At 35.4% G+C, this 17,398-nt stretch overlaps 2 protein-coding genes across 2 annotated transcripts in view; one reads left to right on the top strand and one right to left on the bottom strand.

The window, feature by feature from the left end:
* Positions 1–786, top strand: part of LOC112058630 (fatty acyl-CoA reductase 1) — a 27,758-nt gene extending 26,972 nt beyond the window's left edge. Inside the window, exon 14 of the mRNA XM_024099547.2 lies at positions 296–786. Within this exon, the coding sequence (XP_023955315.2) occupies positions 296–431 (136 nt within the window). The 3' untranslated portion in view covers positions 432–786. The remainder of the gene's footprint in view (positions 1–295) is intronic.
* Positions 772–17,398, bottom strand: LOC112058631 (putative fatty acyl-CoA reductase CG5065). Its single transcript, XM_052882949.1, has 12 exons — positions 17,254–17,398; positions 10,406–10,499; positions 9,253–9,369; positions 8,467–8,624; positions 6,922–7,012; positions 6,433–6,578; positions 5,719–5,828; positions 5,538–5,621; positions 4,846–4,954; positions 3,696–3,935; positions 2,609–2,866; positions 772–1,501 (listed from the first exon to the last, which is right to left on the bottom strand). Exons 2-12 carry the CDS (start codon positions 10,478–10,480, stop codon positions 1,336–1,338), a joined length of 1,554 nt encoding a protein of 517 aa, XP_052738909.1. The 5' UTR covers positions 10,481–10,499; positions 17,254–17,398; the 3' UTR covers positions 772–1,335.

Raw genomic sequence — 17,398 nt, 5'->3', positions numbered from 1 at the left:
CATTACTTTATTGGTTCATTTCCATAAAGTTGTTATTGTTTTCTACATGTTCACATTGATTTAAATTTAATCACTGCATCTTAATCTGTTATTTGATTAAATATAAATTAATTAAATGAAAAAAGGGTGCCCTAAGTTTAGTCCCGTTGGTCACAAGTCCCGGACTCTGCTCGGGATATTCTCTCTACCACACGATGGACCCGGCATTTGCACAGTGAATCCATGGAATGCTGAGATATTATTTTCAAATATTTTTGTTTGTTTAAGTGCTAAAGTAAATTATTATTATTTTCAGAATGTGGTTCGTGGATATTATTACGAGATTTATATTCTGGGCCCTGATTTTGTACTGGATGAGCGGCTGGTTGTCTTCGTTCTTTAGTTTTCTGTCTTCGCCGACAGAAATAACTCCTAAAGCCATTGTAGAGTAATTATAATATAGGTATTTACATGGAATAATTAAGTGTTTTTGCTTAAGAGTATTAATCGGTAGTAAATAATAAAATTTACTTAGTTACTTATGTTAAAGTGAATAGTTGACCAATTTCTTGTATTAAATACTTTATACTTTCAATCTCTTGTAGATATAATTTTAAGTAATTACATGAAAATTGTATACATTTTGTAGCGCTGCATTATTTGCCACCTATTAATGATTAGTTTTTTTTTTACCAGTTTTATTAGTGTCCATATCCAATATCCAAGTTGTAAAGTAAACAAAACAAAACTCAATTTTTGTATTCAATAATCGTACTTAGAACAATAAAAAAATTTTTGGAATATTAACTTTGGCTTTAATTCGTTCTCATAACTTACACATGACATTTATTATTATCTTCTACTATATAAAAATAACTCGGGTTTTCCTTCCTGGCGCTATAACTCCAGAACGGACCAACCGATTTCCATGGTTTTGCATTCGTTGGAAAGGTCTCGGGCTCCGTGAGGTTTATAGCAAAGAATAAGTGGTAGGGTAGGGTAGGAGTAGGTTAATGTAGGGGTAGGGTAGGAGTAGGGTAGGGGTAAGTCAAAGCGAAGCTTGACCGAGTCCGCTAGTGACTTATAAAATACATATCTAATTCCATTTATAAATACGTAATAATAGGTAGTAGGTAAAACATATTTTTCTGTTCTTAATTATTAACATTAAATCTGTAGCAGCATTTTAGAACATCATATATATTAAAAATATACACTATATTATTTTAAGATGCACTTAATCATTGAAAACTATATAAACGTTAAACTTAGCGTAACTTTATTTAAATCATGTCACCATAAATCTTAATTAATTTAACTAAATTATTTATACATTTCGAATTAAATGAAAAATTTTCATACTACTTCTGTGACTTTAGTATCAACGTTTTCTATGTTCATCCAGCTTCTAATTGAATCATCTACGGAACTAATTATTTCGAAAATACCGCATTTTGAATACAAAAACCAGGCGAACAAAGAATAGAGGATTATCTTCGTGATTATATCGACGATATAACGTCTGCAAACAAAATTAAAAATACATTAATATTTAAAAAAAACATAAATTTTGTTATAATCTGATACAAAACTTCAGCTTTCAACTAAAAACAACCTGTATCCAAATTATTTAACGCAAACACAGAAATAGCAGAATACATGATACATTCATCATCCTAAAGGCTATCTGGAATGCTAATTAGTATGATTCTTTTCAGTAGTAGGTACTACTTTTAGTAAGTTAGGAAGTAGGTAGGAAAGTAGAGGCTACCAGTAGCGAAGACTGAAATTATTTCATAGGTAATCCGTTCATGTGTTTTTTTAGTCTCAATGTCTTGAGTACATTAAATTATTTACGTCCGTAAGACTCATGGATTTTTAAAAGGTAACCCGATAGGAATCGGGTTGTTAGGAACCATCGCCCCGGGTACCTACCTACTTCCTAACTTACCTACCGGTCAGTGTTTCCGAATTTCTACAATCTCGACATATTTAAGAAGAGAGTGAATAGGCAAGTTAATCTTTTAAGCATGCGCGTTTTATAAGTAGGTATATAAAAGGTATTTGTATATAGTATAGGATAAGTAGGATAATCTGAGCAAAGTGTTAACAAAACCATGTCGATCGATAATAAATATACTTCTGCTACAGTGAATAACTAATCAAAGGACAATATTTCAGCAGACTCAGAAGTGGATTACAAAAATAAGAAAACCAATGTCGAACAAAGATAAATAAAGACAATTTAATTCACAAATCAAACTGTAACCAAAATAAGACCCTAGAATGGCGGAGAATGACCTTGAGTGGAGTCACGCACTTGTGAACGTTGTGTGTAGGGTTAAAGACATCTTTAATAGTTAACTAACACTCCCCGTTTACACTCAAGTCACTCTCCCTGCCTATCCCAAGTGACCTATAAAGATTTACACAACAAGTAATATGGACACACTGAAGCCGACCGGACGACGAGCGCCTTATATCACAAGTCGTTCCTGCCAACTGATCGCTACCTCTCTCTAAATCCCTACTCTTTACGAAACAAGTCGCACCACCTAGCTTCGGCACAAGCCAACACGAGATCGACGTCATATACGTCTCAGACTACTATTTCCAACAATATACTCACATTCTGTGCAACTTTCTTGCTCTAGGTAAACTGGAAGCGTCTTCCTTCAAAACATATGTTCTTGTACCGATCACATAGTCCCTCAAATATGTATCTCTATCTATTTTGGATACATCGGTAAAGAATATTTCGTTCTCTTTCTCACTTATACGTTTTTGGAGGGACAAGAAGTTCGTGTTCCTAAAATGCCACTCTTTTGTTGTGTAGTACTGGAGAATGCTGAGACCGTGGCTTATACGTTTTTGTACTTTCACCATGCTGGAAAACAAGATTCCAAATGTTAATGATGAAATAAGTAATATAAGTCTGGCAAGTTCGTTGGTGACACTCCTATGATATGCGGGCAAAGGGGGGAAATACTGTGAAAACGTGCGTGCGGGGAATTGAGATGCATTAATCATGGGTTTTTCATTCAACGCTACACGCCCCCCGGTCCGCGCAACCATCGGGAGTGTTACGAACGAAGTTGCCAAGCTATAGTGAGTTATATTTTGCTATAATAATTGTCTATGCAGATATCGTTTCATGGATCAATGGTTAGTACGCATTGCATGCAATGACTTTAGTCTTTGTGATTCCATAAATAGGTATGTTAATTCTTATTAATTATTATCAATGCATCTTAGTAATATGGTAGTTGATTCATATCTTTAATATAAAAATATAAATTTTGCGTGGTACATAGAATAAGGGTCCGAAATACATCGAGATAAAAAAAATTAATCAATAATTAAAAATTTAAAAATCATTCTCAAATTTTCCAAACGTCATTAACGCTGTCGTCAATTTTGTGACGACACAAAATTAACAATTTTTGTCAAACGCTCCGTTTGTAAAGGATTTGTCAATGTGACGTCATGAAACAGTTGAAATATGGCCAACAGTGTTTTAGCTCGTATTGTCAAAAAAAATTTAAAAATTGAAATTTTCAAATAAACACCTCTCAAAAAAACATGATGACTTTTTTTCAATCTAGTAGAACGAAAATGAACAATTTTAAGACCATTAACAAATTTAAGACTATTAAAAAAAGGGTCAACTAGCCTATTACAACAAATATAGGTACATCAAGTGAAAAGTTACTTACAATGTCTTCTTTCCCAATAAAAATAGCAACAAATCCACGAAATATGCTGGTATGATATGCGTCAGTATCACCATAAGCTGATGCGTAAACCAATAAGATTTAATGGTTCCACCAGGATACCATAAAGCTACGGTGTATGGGTATATGTTCACCCATTTTTCACCCAACTCAATCACTTCTTTCCACTTTATCTTTTGCACACCAGAAAGAGTGATGTTGAATATACGCATATCTTTTGGCCTACAAAAATAAAAATTTAAAGTTTCAAGTCTGACATCAGCTGGTGGCTGACTCCTAGCCATATGATAGATAACCCTAGTAACCCTATCAATATAGAGGGTAGGACTGTAGTTGTAAGTTAAATGGTCGTTCCAATAATGACCGATAATGTTACTTTGTGTATCTTGCCATCCTTGACACATAAAGCTTTGAACCTGCCCTGAGGCTACGGCTTCTCCGTTATCAGAATTAGTATTTAGTACGGCTCCGATATCAGAAGTGGAATATGGTCGATGCCCCGATATACTTCACTACACACACACTATATAATTATTCAACAAAAAGTAACAATTTTCATAGTAATACTAATAGAGAAAAATAATATTTTGAGGTGATCTTACTTAGTTATTTGCAAGTAAAGAAGATTTCAATAACTTTAGAAATATAGAAGATAATAAAGAAAATTATCTTAAGTAAATGGAAGATCTATTGAAGTAAATATGTAATGTGAGCTGTGATAGCCCAGTGAATATGACCTCTGCCTCCGATTACAGAGGGTGTGTGGGTTCGAATCCGGTGCGGGGCATGCACCTCCAACTTTGCAGTTGAATGCATTTTATGAAATTAAATATCACGTGTCTCTAACGGTGAAGGAAAAAATCGTAAGGAAACCTGCATACCAGAGAATTTTCTTAATTCCCTGCGTGTGTGAAGTCTGCCAATCCGCATTGCACCAGCGTGGTGGATTATTGGCTTAACCCCTCTCATTCTGAGAGGATACTCGAGTTCAGCAGTGAGCCGTATATGGGTTGATAATGATGATGATGATGATGAAATACGTAATTGAAAGTTAGCTTTGATAAGCTAAAGCTTTAACTAAGATCATTATCACTATTATAATCTTTGAACCAATTCATCCAACTCCACTTACTTGTCAAGGGCCGTGACATAAGCTATCAGTATGCATCCGTTGACGACCATATCGACGGGTATGGCATCCGCCATATAAGATGGTTCACAGTGCATCGTTCTAATGACACCTGAGAATACAAATAATTTAAACCATTAAACAACACTTACGGTGATGACCTATGGTTCCGAGACTTGGTCGCTAACTACGGGCCTCATAAGAAGGCTCAGAGTCACACAGCGGGCGATGAAACGAGCTATGCTTGGAATAACTCTGCGTGATAGTATCAGAAATTTATTTATTTATTAAGGAACATCTAACGCTAAAATAAGGAGTGAAGCAGGACAGACGACATCAAGCGAGTTGCAGGGATTCGCTGGATGCAGGCAAATCAGGGTCGTGATGTTTGGAAGTCCCTACAAAAGGCCTATGTCCTGCAGTGGACGTCCATCGGCTGATATGATGATGATGATGATGAATGTCTATTAAAACTTGGCTTGCAAATTATACTTTTGCCCTTTAGTGCGTTTTTGCTTCATATTCTGCTCAATTTCATTTTTCCAATCCATAAATGTTTGTTATATCGGCAATGCCTGTTGTTTGGCTATTGGAATGATTTTGGATAGGATAGGAGGATATTAAAAATAACCGTTGTGACGTAACTTTATACATGTTTTATATTGTTTGAAGATTATACTAATTTTAATATTTACCTTTTCCACTTCCTATTATAAGACCAGTCGGGCCATTCAAGTTATCAACCCACCCAGGCATTGGTTCTTTCCATGCAGCGGTTACTACAAATATAATGTTTACACAATTAAATTATACTTTCATCTAAAAAAATACAATACCGAATTCAAGTTTATTTATATAATTATATTTACTACTTACCAATAGAAGGCCGTCCAATTGCGATTGGAAACTTGGCGTTATATTTGGCCACTAAGTCTTCAGTTATGGCTTTTGTATAAGAATAAGTATTAGGTTCAGATGATATTAACCTGAAAGTAATTATTAATTTCATAATTTAGGCACGACTAGACTAGTTAGCATACTTTGCAAGGTTATCTATACTAACATTAAAAAGCTGAAGAGTTTGTTTGGTTGAACGCGCTAATCTCAGGAACTACTGGTACGATATGAAAAATGCTGTCAGTGTTAGATAGCCCATTTATCGAGGAAGGCTACATGCTATATATTATCTCCGTAGTCTTATGGAAACGGGAACTACGCGGGTGAAACCGCGCGGCGTCGGCTATTTGTTCATAAATAATTACGCTGGGCATGCGGTTTGGTTATAGCAGGCCTAGACTTCTCGCACTTGTGACACTCATGAAGTCTAGCCGAATTAAAATCGTTATACCGCCATTTATTGGGTATTTAGCAGCTTGCTGGGAGCCTCTGAATGGTGGTAAATAGTTCGACCCCGTAGTGTTTGGAAGTATATGCAAGATACCTATGCCCATCGGCTGTTAATGATGATGATAATGAGACTACGTAGATTAATTTCATAAAGTAGAACGGCGAGGTGATACGTAGCCGGTTCTTGTACGTGGTGATAGATGAGTTTTGAGCTTAAATTACAAAATGTGCAGGGGTACAAACTTTGGTTCCAAGTATGCCAGCGTATCATCGTCCAGCCACTCTAAGAGGTCCATGAGCTTCTCAGGGTCGTGAGCGGCTGGATACAGCTTCTCCTCCAGCTCATCTAGCTGACATCGACAGTACGCTGTTGATAGATGAACGAACGCCTGCGGAAAATAATATAACATTGTATAATATAATATAATATAACATAATATAACTTGTTTTCCGTATTCGTTTTCCTAATCGATTTGGAATCGATTATTTCGATTTGGAATTCCGAGACACTACCGCAGGCTTTACGTTTTTTCCATTCGGAAAGAATATTAAGGCTCGCAGGACTCGCATTCATTTGTTCCGTTCGGAATAACACGTAGGTACGTGTGCGTCAGAGATTATTTATATTGATTTCATGCATTTGGTTTTCCGAACAAGGAAAACGGATTCGGAAAAAATGTAAGCGTCCAACCTTAGTAACAACACTATTAATTTGACATTGATGTAACCCACCTCAATCTTTTCCATTGTCTCGGCTAATTTTAAAACGCGAAGAGTTCCTCTAGTGTTCATATGCACTGCATCTTTCAAGTTTTTGTCAAATCTGAAAGAAAAGAGTTTCCATTTATAAAATTATTATCCACACGTACATCGAGATCGTGACAGCGTATCAGCTAAATTAGAGCGAACGCCAGCCTTCGTTTGTTTTGATATTTAACACTATAATTAAAGCTACTGTTACACATGCTCATTTCAAGCACGAAAGCATACTACTATTGAGCAGTTGCTACTTATTAGCATGTGTATCGCAACATTGCTAATAATGAGCATGCTTATTTCGAGCTTGCTCAAGAATCAACAGTCGTGCAATTTATGAGCATGCTACTTGCTGCGAGGGTGGAAGGGGGCGTGCTTTTAGTGCGTCTGAACAGGTTTGCTTATTGAGTCTGCTAGTTTATCAGCATTGCTATTCTGTATTCTCTTCACCTTCATCTCTACGTGTTTAACACGATACTATAGACAGAGAGCGATAGATACAAATTAGCATGTGTAATTAGAATGTTTGCTTTGAGCATGCTTATTTAGGAGCATACTTCAAAATAGCATGCTTATTGCTAGCAAGTAAACTGATGATAAGTATGCTTAATAGCACGTCTTTAGCATGCTATTTTAGAGCATGAGATAACAATAAACATCAAAAATGTATATCGTTTGAATTTTGCTTCCATTTTCATATCTACGAGTATGTTTTTATGGGATCAAGACGCACGGCAGTGCGTCAGTCAAATATAGAGAACAGCTGATCAAGCGACAAGGCCATTTGAGGCCACTTTTATCTACTTAATAACTCAAAATCCATTTAACATGAAAATATCAAATTTGGTTTACATATTAAATCCCATAAGCTTATTTAGAAAACCAAATTACATTTTTGTAAGAAGGATTTAATAATGCACACACTAGCAAACTAAATTAGTTATTAGAAAATACAATAGCAAAATCTTGAAATTCTAAATTTGCTATGAATATTTGGAAAGGGCCTTTTTGACCAAGATTTTTTAAAAATATATAGATAAATTACCTGCTTTCGGATTCTCAACAATACAATATTATACAGAGTGACTTTTTACAAGCAGCGTGGTGAAGCCGCTGAAACAACTCACTCAAAAAAACGTCGCCTTGACATCCTCATATAGGTACAAACTTTTTCCACAATTAGTATTTCAAAATTTAACACTAAAAACAATTAAAACAATAATCAATAGGTAATCTAACCAATAAAAAAATACTCTATCTCATATCTTTAGTTTTTGTGAACAGTTTTTAAAATATTTAAAAACATAAGACGCCATTGAATAATATTGAAACTTACTGATGCGACGCTTCGTATCGTACTGACTCGAGAATGTATTCGTTTTTGAATTTTGTATTAGGCTAGGATACGACACAGTCGTGTTACGTGCGCTCCATTTGCGCCAAGGAGACGCGTGACGATTTTTTATGGGTTTCACCAGCTTCACTACGCTGCTTGTAAAGACTCGTTCTAGACATAAATACCTCACACACGCAGCGCTATGAATGACAATATTACAATTCTTCTGCAACTCTTGTCGATCGTCGTTAGATATGCCCAGCTCTTCCTCCAACACATCGCCGGCGATCAGTTTGACTTTCATAAAACATTCCGGTTGTTTGTCTCTCAAGTAGTCAAATATCTAAAAATGGAGATTAATTGTATTGTAATTTCAAAATAACTTTAAGCAACAACTGAAATTTAAAATTAGTGACTTTCACATTTTTATTAATCGTAGTTCCGAGTTTTATTATCGTAATGGTCACCATCTTAGATATATATGAAGCGTTAGGGTAGACCTTATTATTAGGGTCGTAAGATCCACAGATTATTCGGCAAATAGATATGCCTTCATAGGTTGTTTACAAACGCAGTTCAATATCTACGTATTGTCATCAGGAATATCGAATTTCAAATATTTTTTTAGAAACTGCAGTTTTTACATTTACAGTTACTGAACACACAACTCGACATTGTATACCAACAATATTTAGGTATTATTTGTATAGATAACTTTCGTTGTTATCGACTCAATGAAATTAAGACAATTAGCCGCTTTTGTCCGCCTCAGTTTTGACGCGCTAAACAATTTTTAAATAGCATGGGTGCGGTGACAGTTGGTTTCACTCTTGAAAGTTTGCCGGTATTTTGAACGTCATAAAGCAACTGTCACCGAACCCAAGCTATCTGAAAAACACTTTCGTGCGTATCTCTAATACAAAATGTTTGCTTGTAAAGCGTAATGTCTGAATTCTGAATATTGTACCTACCAAATTGTTGCAAAGTTCTTTCAACCTGTCTTCACCAGACATTCCTTTCTTCGGTCTCATCAGGAGATAAATAGTTTGAATACCGGGACATGATCTTAGCAGTTTTTCTACTAAAGCCTGAAATAGGGTTGTTGACTCATATCAAATTAAACAATATATTAATATAAACAATATTAATTTCGTGTAGCATGTACATGGCAGAGGCGTAGCTATCGCTGTATTAATGATACGGGGCCCCCGGACTACAAGGGCCCCTTATGTGTGAAAGCAAAAATAAGCAAAATGTACTTCACAATCTCGCTCAATCTGATGCTTTCCGGAAAAATTTAACAAAAAATCAGACAGACAAACATGTGACAGAGTTCTCACTTAGTAAAGTAAAAAGTAAAAAAAAAAACTATTTTTCTTCCCCAGTTAAGCGTGTGCCCTAAAGTTGGAAACATTCTTTAAATTTCAAACTTATCAAAGGCACGCTACGCTACTGGTACATGGAATAAGGGTCCGAAATATATCGATATATAGAAAGAAATTTCTATTGTAGAAAATTGCATAAATATACTACGTATAATTTTTCCATGACAACAATCTGGATGGTAAGTAAGGATGAATTATGTACAGACAACGTACAAGGGGCGAATTGAATCTACGAAATTTAATTGAGTTTTTTTTTTATTGGATTGATATCTAATTAACTCAACTTCAATGGACGATTTATTTAACTTAATAATCCTTGAGGCTCCCTACAATATTAATCTCGAGTATTGAGGTATTATATTTATTAAAGATCAGCACTCGCTTGTGAGCTATGATAAAAATCAAATAATTCATTAGGTGCATCAATCGTAGATCGTTAGAAGGGCCTCAAAGCGTCGCGGAATTGTCATTTGTTTCGCACATTGAGTCCGTCATCACTTATTGTTGCTTATGTTTTTACATTTTCAAAATGAACACGAAGGCATAATTTAGGGATTAAAATAAAAAAAAAAACAGTAGGTAAATATTTTTTAAGTCCACGTTTACTCACAGCATACGCTTGTTACGTATTAAGAAAAGATGTGCGAGCACGTCTTCGGCATAAAATTGTGCGTTCTTTAGTATGGAGGGGTCCATCTAACGATTTATATCGATGATTAGGTGACTATAAAATCGTTACCTTTCCTACAAACCCGGTGGCTCCTGTTATGAACACATGTTTTCCTTCGTAGAACTCGGCGACTGTGGGCGCCATTTTGTTCAGTGATTATTCTCTGAAATAAAAACAAAATACGTACCTAATTAACTGCGGAAAATTTTAAGTCAGAAATTATTTCCATTACAAAAGTCTAAATGGTGTTAATCAAACAAACAAATAAACAAACTCTTCAGCTTTATTTATATGTATTGAGTAAATAATAATGCGTGGCAGTGCGTAGGGTTGAAGGTATTACGCTAATATGGAGTGCCGCTTGCGTTTCGCAGTAACATTACAACTAATCAGCTGTTTGAGTAATAATGAACGGTGATGCAACTGTGGTTATATGCGCGTTGAATTATTTATAGTACTCGTACGTACATCATTGCATCTACCGTTTACGATGGATCACAGAATAAAGATGATCCAGAATGAGTCTTTACAAGCAGCTTGGTAAAATCGGCGATATCCAAAAAAAACAGACGTCACGCGTCTCTTTGACATCCGCATATATACTAACTTAAAATTTAACACTATCAACAATTACGTAATTTAATGTAATAATCAATAAATGCCAATAAAAAAAATACTCCATCTTATTTATTAACCGACTTCATTTAGTTTTTGTGAACAGTTTTTAAAATATTTAAAAACTTAGGATGCCATTTTTCTTGAATAATAATGAAAATTACCGATGCGAGGCTTCGTGTTGTACTGACTCGAGAGCGTATTCGATTTTTAATTTTGTAGTAACGGCTACGACACCGTCGTGTTCCATGCGGTCTATCTGCTTATTATTCTTTAATCTATGCGATTGATGTAAACAATACGACCGCGGTGGTACAGTATGAAAATCTTCCAAATCAATGCCATTCATTATACCCCAGTGTATATGATTTGGAGGTATATAGGTTATATCGTAGGTTCTATCCGGTCCGGGGCACCTCTAACTTCTCAGATTTGTGCAATTTGAGATATTATATATCACGTGTCTCGAACGGAAAAGAAAAAACATTATGAAAAAACTTGCATACCTTAGAATTTTCTTATTTCTCTACGCGTCTGAAGTCTGCCAATCCGCATTGAGCCAGCGATGTTGACTCTTAGCTTATTATAATCCCTCTTATTCTATTCTTCTTATTCTAAGAAGAGACCCGTGCTCATCAGTGAGCCATTATGGACATAACTATATTATCTTATTAATGTTAATCACAATTAAATATTGGATAGAAACAGGCGTTACTTTGCGTACTCTCTACGTACGTTTCAATTCAGAGATGTTGACTCTACAACGTGCAATTAATTGCACGTTGTAGAGTCAACATCTCCTGAGGATGCTCTGGTTTCAGGATGACACGTACGTAGAGAGTATTTTGTCGGACCTGGGTGACGTTGTCGCATGGGTTCGTCGACTTTTCGCGGAAGATAGCAAAATAAATAAATCATTATTTAATCACAATTGTCACAGTTTTAACAGCTGATGGACGTCCACAGCTGGAAATAGGCCTCTAGCATGGATTTTCAAACGAAACAGTGCAACCCGCTTGATGTCCTCGGTCCACCTAGTGGGGGATCGACTAACACTGCGCTTTTCAGCAACTCGGGACCCTAATGTCCATCTCGTCGCACCAGCGACACAACAGTGAGCCTATGGGTTGTTAAAAATGACGACGATGAAGTAAATTGTCGGTGTATCATTAATATGCAGGTCCATTGTGCGTGCTTGCGTAATCCATGTTAGGTCAGCGTGGTGGACTATTAGCCTAACCCCACTCATTCTGATAAGAAACTCTTGCTCAACAGTGAGCCTCTTCATCATGATCATTAACAGCCGATGGATATAGGCCTCTTGCATGGACTTCCAAACAAAGCCGAGCCGCCAGCATCCAGCGGCTCCCTGCAAACCGCTAGATGTCTTTGGTCCACCTAGTGGGGGGTCGACTAACACCGCGCTTTCCGGTGCAGGGTCGCCATTCTAACACCTTGGGACCCCACCGTCCAGTGATATTGAGTGATTGAGTTGTTAATGCTGACGATGATGAATAGATAGATAGATAGATATCTATTGTTGGTGTAATATATTAATATGCGGGTCCATTGTGTGTGGTTGCGTAAGTTTCGACATGATTGGCTGTAATGTCTACCGGCGGCACTCGTTTCAGGCAAACGGAGTGCCGGTGTTGGTCAAAGTCCGCTTTGTACAAAAACAGACAGAATTAGCTAACTTCGCGTGTAACCGCGACTAGTTTAATAAGTTAAAATTTCCGACTTCGAAACAATAACGTACGATGAACGAACCTAAAAAGGGAAGAAATAACATTATAGTATTTTCCACCTATTGATCACTTTGAAGGAGGCGCCAAGCCTATTAATTCAATATATTAATTCAAGGCTTACCTATCATAAAGATTTTTGTTTTCAGACACGCTTGTTATCTTTCATGTGGTTTTTTCAGCTATATAAGGATATCTCCTTATAGGGATGATGACAGTTTTCGCCCTATACAAAATAGTACGATTTAATGACGTCGTAGGTCTTAATGATAGTAAGATTTGTATGGGCGTTCAAACAAAATTACTAATATATTTGTTATTTATGCGTTTATGTTTATAGTTCAAGTATTGAAAAATGTCACATTTAATGTAAGGAAGCTAAAACTCTATGAATATTCAGTTAATTACGATAAAAAAAAATTAATAGATTTTGAAATTTTATTATTTTATTTATTTTACAAATATCCAGACAATCTTTGCTTTTTATGTAAAAATTAGTTCACATTTATTTACCCAAACGTATCATAATAATTATTAATATATTCAAACCTAGTCATCATCTCCATTCTCAAGGAAACGGGCACTACACAAGTAAAACCGCGGGGCGTCTAGTAAACTCTTATAAAGAGGTGAAGATTTTGGTTTTGTAATCTCTGGATCTACTTAACCGATTATGAAAAATCTTTTACTACTAGAAAGCTCCGTTATTTGCTAGTGATATTTCATCCTCGTATTCTTACGGAAACGGGAACTACACGCGTGAAACTGCAAAGCGCCGGCTAGTGATTAATATACACCCCTATTTTCCCACCCTTAGTGTAGATACTGTTTTTCAAACCAATATGGGACATATTTTGAAGTGTCTAATAAAAAAGAATTATCAAAATCTACTACTGACAACACTATAAAAAATTATGCGTGGTTATACTTTACAATAATTAATCCATCATCCCCTGTTTTCCTACCCTTAGAGTTGGTTTTTTTTTCCTAATTTATATGGGACCTAATTCGAGATATACTCCTTCTAATTAAAATAATTAAAAAAAAAAATCACAATCGGACTCCTCAATAAAAGTTACAAGTGTTCATACATAAAAAAATAAATACACGTCGAATTGTTAACCTTCTCTTTGTTTTTCGTCAGTTGAAAAGCTGATAGAACATTGAATATAATCGACACGCTGCCATTTTTTCGTCGCCTTGCACGAGGAAAGTCACAATATGTGATTACTAGCAGACGCCCGCGACTTCGTCTGCGTGGAATTTAGCTTTTCACAAATCCCTCGGGAACCAAGTATTTTGCGGGATAAAAAGTAGCCTATGTGTTAATCCATGCTATAATGTATTTCAATACTAAATTTCAGCTAATTCGGTTCAGTAGTTGAGGCGTGAAAGAGTAACAAACATTCATACTCAGACCAATTATAGAAGGACCTGTATCGCACTCATAGTCACGAACAAAATTGTCTGTCATTTTCCAAGGAAATCGAGCTTACATTTGGTATATATCTTGTACTAAACTAGAAGTTTTTGTCTAATTTTTACACCTTTCAATTACACAAAAAGGTATTTTACGGAGCTCTTTATCCGATGAACATGATTACAACTATTTAACACCGATTATATAGAGACAGTTTTTTATAATCGCATTAGATCATATACTTTGACAGAAAAGTAACATCTAGCGAGCCAGGTCCTATACAATAATTGGTCTGAGCATTCATATCATCAAAATCATCAGTTTTTGCAAATCTCGGGAAACCATGGATCTTTTCGAGATAAATAGAAGCATATGTGTTAATCCAGAGTAAAATCTATTTCTATTCTAAATTTCAGCCAAATCGCTTCAGTATAGCGGCGTTAAAAAGTAATAAACATCCAAACATCCATACAAATTTTCGCGTTTATATTATTAGTAGGATTAGTAGGATGACAGGCGTTCTTTCGTTAATTCGGTTGTCGGTTTTATGCAAAATGTGAAAGATTTGTATGGTCATTGCTACTTCGCGTTCACTGACTTATAACAATGAAATTATATTGACTTTGTAACCCCCAATGACAATGTGATTTACATTAATAATTATACCTATCATGTGTATTATTTTAAAGAGAAAATATAGCCTATGTTGGCGGTCGTTGGTCTATTGGTTAGCCTATGTGTTTTCAGATCACAAGGTCGTGGGTTCGAGTCCTGGGTCGGACTATGAGATATTGAGATTTTATTTCTTTTAAATTTTTGTTTTACATTACCGACGTAATAAATTCGTTAATATTTATTTACTTATTTTATGTTTCGCGAACATCATCATAATCAGCCTATTTTAACAGCCCACTACAAGGCCACGCCTCCCTCTTTATAGGAGAGGGGATATAGAGCTTAGACCCACCACGCTGCTACAATGCGGATTCGTCATAATGTTCAATTAACGACCACTGTCAGAATATGTAAATAATGAGCGGAACCAGCAGCTTAACGTGCTTGAAAAAAAACATGTATATTTTTTCAATTCGAACCAGTAGTTCCTGAGATTAGGCCGTTCAAACAAACAAACAAACTCTTCAGCTTTATAAAATTAGTATCAGATTGTTAAAAACTCAAAAATAGTGTTTACTCGTAAATATACGAGAATCAAATTAATATACTTAGTTAAAACATGAATTCTCGTAGTTTCGAATTTCGCATTCAACGTACAGACAGACAAAAAATCTAAAATATATTTTTTGCTTCTGTACTAATTATAATATAATGCCCTCCAACCACAGATTAAAGAATAATAGGCAGATAGAGTGCACGGAACACGACGGTGTCGTAGCCGTTCCAGATACAAAATTCAAAAACGAATACATTCTCGAGTCAGTATGACATGAAGCGCCGCATCAGAATGTTCAATATTATTCAAGAATGTTCAATATTGTTTTTAAATATTTTTAAAACAAAATCTAAAGAAATAAGATGGAGTATTTTTTATTGTTAATTATTGATTATTACATTAATTCACGTAATTTGTTAAATTTTTAATTACAAATTATGAAAAATGTTTGGTTATGCGGATGTCAAGGTGACGCATGACAGGTTTTTATGTGTTTTACCGGCTTCACCACGCTTTGTAAAGACTCATTCTGGATTATTTTTATTCTGTGCCTCCAACAAAAACTTTCAAATTATCTTCAATGAACCGAATTTGACCTGTTTCAGTCTATACGAATACATACCTATTACGAAATAGGTTAACAGTTAACATGTATTGTCTTATGTACTCATCCTATGTACAAACGTAAATATTGTAACTAGATGCATTGACAAAATAATTAATTACGTCCCTGACCATTGAGCCTTGATTAGAGTAAGTAAATTGTCAAAAAATAATTAATTTTCGTTGATCCAGCGGTCAACTACTGTGGTTACAGCTTACTAAGTCCTGGGTTCAATCCCTTTTATGCCTCATATGTATACAACATCTCGTGGCGAGAGAGCGATTGTCAAAAATAGCTACGAAATCTGAAATATCGTTGTCTCTTTAGAGAACGCCCACGAGTTCTGTTTTACAAATCCCGCGGGAACTGAATTTTTCCGGGATAAAAAGAAACTTCAACCCCTTTCTAATCCTCTAGGGGCAGAATTTTGAAAGTTCTTTTATTATATTATTTTAAGTATTTTTGTACATAAATTACTATTTTAAATATAAACTTAAAACTGGACAAGTACGAGTCTAACTCGCTTACAGACGGTTCCGTACGCTGAATCATTATAAACAGTTCAGAAATGGGATTGAACATTTTTTGCCGAGGTTTCCTCGAATTTGAAACTAGTTCTTATACTACGGGAACTGGTACGCTATGAGTTTTGATTCTCTTAATCATCATCATCATTATCAACCAATATTCGGTTCACTGCTGAGCTCGAGTCTCCATTCACAATGAGAGACATTAGCCACGCTAGCCCAATGCGGACTAGCATACTTCACACACACAGAGAATCAAGAAAATTCTCAGGTATGCAGGTTTCCTCACGATGTCCTTCATCGTTTGAGACAAATGATATTTAATTTCTTAAAATGCACATAACTGAAAAGTGTGAGGTGCATGCCCCGGACCAGTTTCGAACCTACGCCCTCCGGAAGCGAAGGCAGAGGTCATATCCACTGGGCTATCACTGACTATATCGAGAGGTATGGATAGAATAAACTTGTACCTCTTCCGAGCTAGCCTACTTCCATCTTAGACTGCATCGTCACTCAATCGTCAAAGGTAAAGGAAAAACATCGTGACACAAATGAATTATTGATTGATTTTATTAATTTTAACTAAATATTTAACTTACGCTAGTAAAAAAATCTCATTTTTTTTAGATTGATTCTCAACTCAGATTTTGTTAGACCAATTTATTTATTTAAATTGGTTTTTAATACTCATACACATATGAGTATTACTAGAATTAGGAAGAGAAATTTGAAAATTTAACGCTATTTTTAAACTTTCATCGCTCTTATCTAAGAGAGATGTAAGTTTTATAAAATGTGCAAGGAAAAGTCAATATAATATACAAGCTAAACTTACCAATAATCGAACAATTTAAAACTAAAACTGTTAGTGAAATTAAATAGTTTATTAGCCAAGTCAACCACCGGTGCGTAGGTAAACTAGAAGTTAAATGTGGAACGCGGTGTGGATGAGTTTAGGTCGTTCCAACCGAAGTGCGATA

The sequence above is a fragment of the Bicyclus anynana genome, chromosome 8 (genome assembly GCF_947172395.1).
Source record: "Bicyclus anynana chromosome 8, ilBicAnyn1.1, whole genome shotgun sequence".
Taxonomy (NCBI): domain Eukaryota; kingdom Metazoa; phylum Arthropoda; class Insecta; order Lepidoptera; family Nymphalidae; genus Bicyclus; species Bicyclus anynana.
The sequence above is the reverse complement of the archived record's forward strand: the minus strand, read 5'-3'. Positions and strand labels throughout refer to the sequence as shown.

Excerpts from the sequence above, each read along its gene's own strand:
- LOC112058631 (XM_052882949.1), bottom strand. The coding sequence starts at position 10,480 with ATGGCGCCCACAGTCGCCGAGTTCTACGAAGGAAAACATGTGTTCATA. Across the intron at positions 6,579-6,921 it reads AGACAATGGAAAAGATTGAG|GCGTTCGTTCATCTATCAAC; the intron begins GTGGGTTACATC and ends TATTTTCCGCAG. Across the intron at positions 4,955-5,537 it reads TATAATAGGAAGTGGAAAAG|GTGTCATTAGAACGATGCAC; the intron begins GTAAATATTAAA and ends TTGTATTCTCAG.